Raw genomic sequence first — 5589 nt, forward strand, 5'->3', positions numbered from 1 at the left:
ATCCCAGAACAGTTATAACACTCGATATGAGTACATCGGACCATTAAATCATCCCTGCTAAGATAAAATCTTCCAGAATGATTGTAATAATTATTCTTAATAGGAATCGTGTTTAATGCTACCCAAATTTAGCGCCACACGGGCCAAGGTTTGTAAAAGAGCTGCTCAAAAACTTACTCGACGTGAACCATAGATAATAGAACTTGTCAGTTCGATATTTGGTCACATATGAAACGTTCCTAACGCGCAAATAATTATGTACACGCCATATACGGAACGTGCGATAGCGCTATGATACTGTGGCTGCCAAATGTTATCGTGTATTCGATATAATATTATTCAATTTTCTATCGGTATATCAGGCGTGATATCAAAAATCAATTGGCGTGTGATTGGAGATTAGTTGTTAATTTAAACAGGCAAACACACTATTGATATAATTCGAGTAGTAGTAAGCCTGGAAAAATGAGAAAGAAAAATGTTAGAAGTCTGAAAAATAATCTTCAACTTTAAAATAAATGGTATGTTTGGATGCTTTTTTATAGAACATAATATCAGATGGATTCATGCATTGCTTATCGCATTAGCTTGAAACATATCACAGTTTTTGCTATTACAACTTAAGAGAAAGTTTTGTTATATTTTTGTCACCACAGGAGGGAAGCAAAACTTTTTACGAAAATTACGCGGACGGAGGAGTATGACATTTCCCACACTTATGGAGAATATAGAGAAGGAGCTCCGAATACTATTTTTTTTTTAAATTATGCATAAATATCACATTAAATCAATAAAAGAAACATTATACACACTACCATGTATTTGACACACACACACACAAACAGACATATATGACGGCGTTAACGATATTTATGTTATATAGCACGTGCAATAGGAGTGACTCACACAAGCCAGGTGCGCCGGCCGTATCGTTCCACTCGTAAACAACAGCTGCAACAGAGTGACTCATAAGCCCGCTGCGCCGGCTAGTATAAAAAGGCGGAACGTGCCTTGAAATGAACATTCGTTCGACTGCGTTTGCCCGGTGCACTTACTATATCGTTGTTACGTTGTGTGATTCAGTGACTGTTGTACGTACTGGTTAAAGTTGGACAAGTGTTAAAGTGAATTGTCAAGTTAACATATTGTTGATTAAATCAGAAACCAAAGGTGACTTCGTTTTACTTGGTGTTCAACAAGATAATATCTACCCTCAAGCTTACATCAGAAGTGAGATCAGGACTCTACTCTCACTGGCGTGACGTGTTTGAACATGTTCGAAGTACAGCAAAAAAAACATGATGCAGATCAGAATACTAGTAGTGGTACGCCACAAGAGCGTGAATGCAGCATACGTAAGTCGTGTAATAACGTCTCTGTTACCTCGATGGAAGATCTGAGCCACGAAGAAATCGTCACATCTTACGTTCTGGCTCATGTTGCCCAGTTTGACTGTCGACTTCATCACATGGCATTTACTAACGGAAATACAACACGTAACAAGCTATTGCAAGAAATTAAGGCAAGTGCAAATCTCAAGTGAAACTTCGATCGCAATAATGGATCTGTCATGACGAGTGGGTAGTTCAGACACGAATCGTTTTTAAGCCAATGACTACTGCTAGAGTTACATGGCACTAGTACAGTAAACCAGGACATGAGACTGTGAATTGTCGCTGAAATTTTAGAATCTACTCGATTCAATACCAATAACACTACACGTTCGATGACTTCGGGCTCCAGCAAGCAAGCAAGCAAACAAGAAAGCAAGCAAGTTTCCGTGGGGAAGAAAAATTGACACATCTGAAGTCGTCGTGACCTGTAAGATAAGACGTCTGGTGCGTTCGTGTCTGGCGATGCGGCGGTGTTCGGGTTCCGCTGGCGGATGCAAGTTTTTCCGGTAGCCGGAGGTGAGACTTCCGCGGTCGCGGCCCACCCAGTCCGCGAGAACCGGGCAAATCGCCTCGACGGTACGGAGGCCGGCCGACGGGTCCGCCAAACGACGAGACCACGCCTCCAGCACGGACTGCCGATATTGGAGCCCCCGCGCTCCGGCTGCACTTGCGCTAGGGCGCGCCGCCTCGTAGGAGACTGTGAGGTATCATTGAATAACTCTGACTGCGATCGCGCGCTGCCGGCGTCGCAGCGCGGCGACGTTCTCGTGGGTAAGGACGTGGCACCAGACGGGTGCTCCGTATAGTCCCATCGACCGCACGGGTACCATCACCCTGCCTATTTCTGCCGTGAAGCAGTGGTGTATTTCGGTTTGAAGGGTGGGGCAGCGGTTGTAACTATACTGAGACCTTAGAACTTCTATCTCAAGGTGTGTGGTGCGTTTACGCTGTGGATGTCTATGGTAACCACTTAACACAAGGTGGGCTGTGAGCTCGTCCACACATTAATACGAAGAGCATAATCAAACGAAATTAGATACGAAGTTTAAAGGGCCGTTTAAAGTAGTTGAAGTATTGGATGGTGTCGATTTAATTTTGACTCTCACACATTCGCTTAAGGCTCGAGCTGCTACTTGCCTCGCAAAAATACAGCCTGGTAAGATATCCTGGCCTACTATTAAAGAGATGCTGACAAAATTATCTAATGATGCAAGACCACTTCGACCTGGTTATTAAATTTGAAATGGAAAGCAAAAAGGGACCAGCTGAAGCCGGTATCCGGCTATGGCAACTTATAAAGAAGATTCCCGACGCTAATGTGCCAGAACAAATAGCCACCGGATTTGTTATATCAATACTGTCGCAGTGTGATGAAAGAATCCGTCGGGAATTGAACTCTGTCGTTATTACCACAAAAAATCGTCTATTTCACATATTACGTGGCTTTACCCTCAAAAGAAAAAACGAAGATCCTGATAAAGAACCAAAACGCTCTCGAAGTTTTTTTCCGTGGAAGCTGCCATTTCTGCGGAAAACCTGGGCATCGTGCCGAAGGGTGTTGCGACAGATACTGCTCTCAAACTTTTTTCGATATTCCAGCAAAACCTGAACAACCTCCTCATCCGTGGGCGCCCGGCTCTCGCCTGCAAATCAGCTGTTACGTGTGCGGTGATGCGAGTCATGTAGCTTCTGGGTGTTCCATGCGCTACAAGAAGAAAAACGACACTGCTCCAGGTGCTGTGGCAGGTGCAACCAGAGACGTCAACGTGTGTTCCAGAGCTTCAGTGTGTTACAGATAAGTGGTTTTGGCTTCCCCTTTATGTTCCATTGAGGGTCAGAATGTAGTCTTATAAAACAAAGCCATAGTAATTTATTCAATGATAAGAGGTTTCATGAACAAGTCACTCTTTGATCTGAAAGTAACTCGGACCAATCATGGCAAGAGCAGTTAGGGGATATTCAACTCGCCCTTAATAGTACACGTTGTCAAGTAACAGGGTTTACTCCAATAGAATAGATGTTTACCGTTCAGGGTAGTTCACTTGAAATATCTAAAGTTTCAACAGAGTGATAATCCCTTGGTTTAGTCGAGGCAAAGCTAAAGTCAAACTTTTTTCCGCTGGGGATTTTGTTTTCATAAGTTGACCGAAAATGTAAAGGTCCCTTCAACATTACTGCAGTTTTGGAAAACGATAGGTATGAATTGAGACATGTAAATAGTTCTAATAGAGTGTACAAATTTCCCCATGAAAACTTACGTGAAATACCTCGGGCCCGTCAGGCCTACTAGAAATTTCTGAAAATTATAGTGACGATGACGTGACGGCGTACACAGATGGGTTAATTAATCTTGTTCATGAAACTGATCTTAATGATGACGACTCTATCACTGACAATAGAAGCGAAATTTTTGTCCGCAAATAGCGATACAGCAAACATAGTCTGTGGGTAGTGATACAATGTCTGTAAGCTCAGGCACCTCAGGTGCAGGTGTTGGAAATGTAGAAAACGATGGTCGGTCTCGCACTATTTCTGAAGAAATTCCGTATAAATGTTCTGGTTTAAGAAATGTTTTAACAAAAGCTACCGTACACGCAGATTAAAAAAAAAAAAGAAAAAAAAAGAGAATTGTATGTGGCTAGAGAGATGTTAATCCGGACTAGCAAAAAAAAAGAGAAAGAGAAAAAAAAAAAAAAAAAAGAAAGTGTGAAGTCATTGAAGGGTCTGTCCGGTCCAATGGCTTGGCTATAGGGATTTTCATCCAGATTAGCCACAACAATTAGCTACAGGGATTGCGATTCGGTCTAGCATTATCCGGTCCAGTTCGAAAAACTGAAGGGATAACAATTCCGGTCTAAGTTAAAAGGGACATACTTACATAAAGGGACATACTTACATACCTGAAGAGTTTTAAATGAACTGGCCCAGGTATGTAAGCAGTCTGAAGGTTATTTATAGCCAGTATAGGATTTTCTGAAGAATTATGCGAGCCGAACCGTACTAGATTGTAAATATCATAGACCACGTTTTAAGTTGCATCCGTTAATGTCAGGATGAACGAACGTTTGTTGTTCACAGACATACCATAAGAATGCGCGCACGAGGACGAGCGCACGTCAGTATGGCCGTGACGGCGTTAACGATATTTATGTTATATAGCACGTGCAATAGGAGTGACTCACACAAGCCAGGTGCGCCGGCCGTATCGTTCCACTCGTAAACAACAGCTGCAACAGAGTGACTCATAAGCCCGCTGCGCCGGCTAGTATAAAAAGGCGGAACGTGCCTTGAAATGAACATTCGTTCGACTGCGTTTGCCCGGTGCACTTACTATATCGTTGTTACGTTGTGTGATTCAGTGACTGTTGTACGTACTGGTTAAAGTTGGACAAGTGTTAAAGTGAATTGTCAAGTTAACATATTGTTGATTAAATCAGAAACCAAACGTGACTTCGTTTTACTTGGTGTTCAACAAGATAATATCTACCCTCAAGCTTACATATATATATACTCATTGTTTATTGTTTATTGTCAAGCTTTTGTTATTGCATAAAGTCATAGACTTTATGCAATAACAAAAGTCAGATTGAGAATAGGTTAATATTGTTTATCTTTAAAATTATTTGTCTATAGTGTGATCTTGGCGAAATCTGTGAATAAAGAAGTGTTGTGGTCTTTGACAATAGAACCTTAATCATGTTCAAACTTATAATTTCAATTAATTATAGTCGAATTTCGACTACTGCGGAACCACTAGTAAGAATAATTGTTTGAAAAATAAAACGTTGGCGTCTATAATACCTATGTATATATGTAATAATATATCTCTGCGCATTTTTCGTGCACAAGACGAGACCAAATACAATATCTGAGACTGTGATTAGGTACCGGCTTTTGTTACCGGAGGGCATTCATCTCCCGGAGATTACTCCCCCACTCTGCGTCTTGTTGACTCTGCCTTATTGCGACAGTACAAAAGTTTCGACTATTATAACTTTAGGAAGATTCCCTACTTGAAAATATGAAAGCTACTAGCATGCCGAAGCTTGATACCATAGCTTTACTTATTTTTACTGCAAAACGTGATTGAAACGCGCGTGAAATTAAGCCAAATAATTTTTAATTCGCAATTTTAGTGTAAAATGTTCCTACCCACCAAAACCAAAATAAAACTTATTGACCTACCCAGAATGTG

The 5589-nt window shown here is 41.4% G+C and overlaps 1 protein-coding gene across 1 annotated transcript; it reads left to right on the plus strand.

The window, feature by feature from the left end:
* Positions 1–853: 853 nt before the first annotated feature.
* On the plus strand, positions 854–4887 carry LOC149501858 (uncharacterized). Its single transcript, XM_089732140.1, has 2 exons — positions 854–2165; positions 2994–4887. Exons 1-2 carry the CDS (start codon positions 1886–1888, stop codon positions 3191–3193), a joined length of 480 nt encoding a protein of 159 aa, XP_089588266.1. The 5' UTR covers positions 854–1885; the 3' UTR covers positions 3194–4887.
* Positions 4888–5589: the final 702 nt, after the last annotated feature.

Source organism: Bombyx mandarina, chromosome 12 (genome assembly GCF_030267445.1).
Source record: "Bombyx mandarina strain Sakado chromosome 12, ASM3026744v2".
Classification (NCBI taxonomy): domain Eukaryota; kingdom Metazoa; phylum Arthropoda; class Insecta; order Lepidoptera; family Bombycidae; genus Bombyx; species Bombyx mandarina.

Coding starts and splice junctions, on each gene's coding strand:
- LOC149501858 (XM_089732140.1), top strand. CDS start 1,886: ATGCAAGTTTTTCCGGTAGCCGGAGGTGAGACTTCCGCGGTCGCGGCC. Junction 2,166..2,993: donor GCGCGGCGACGTTCTCGTGG/GTAAGGACGTGG, acceptor TCGATATTCCAG/CAAAACCTGAACAACCTCCT.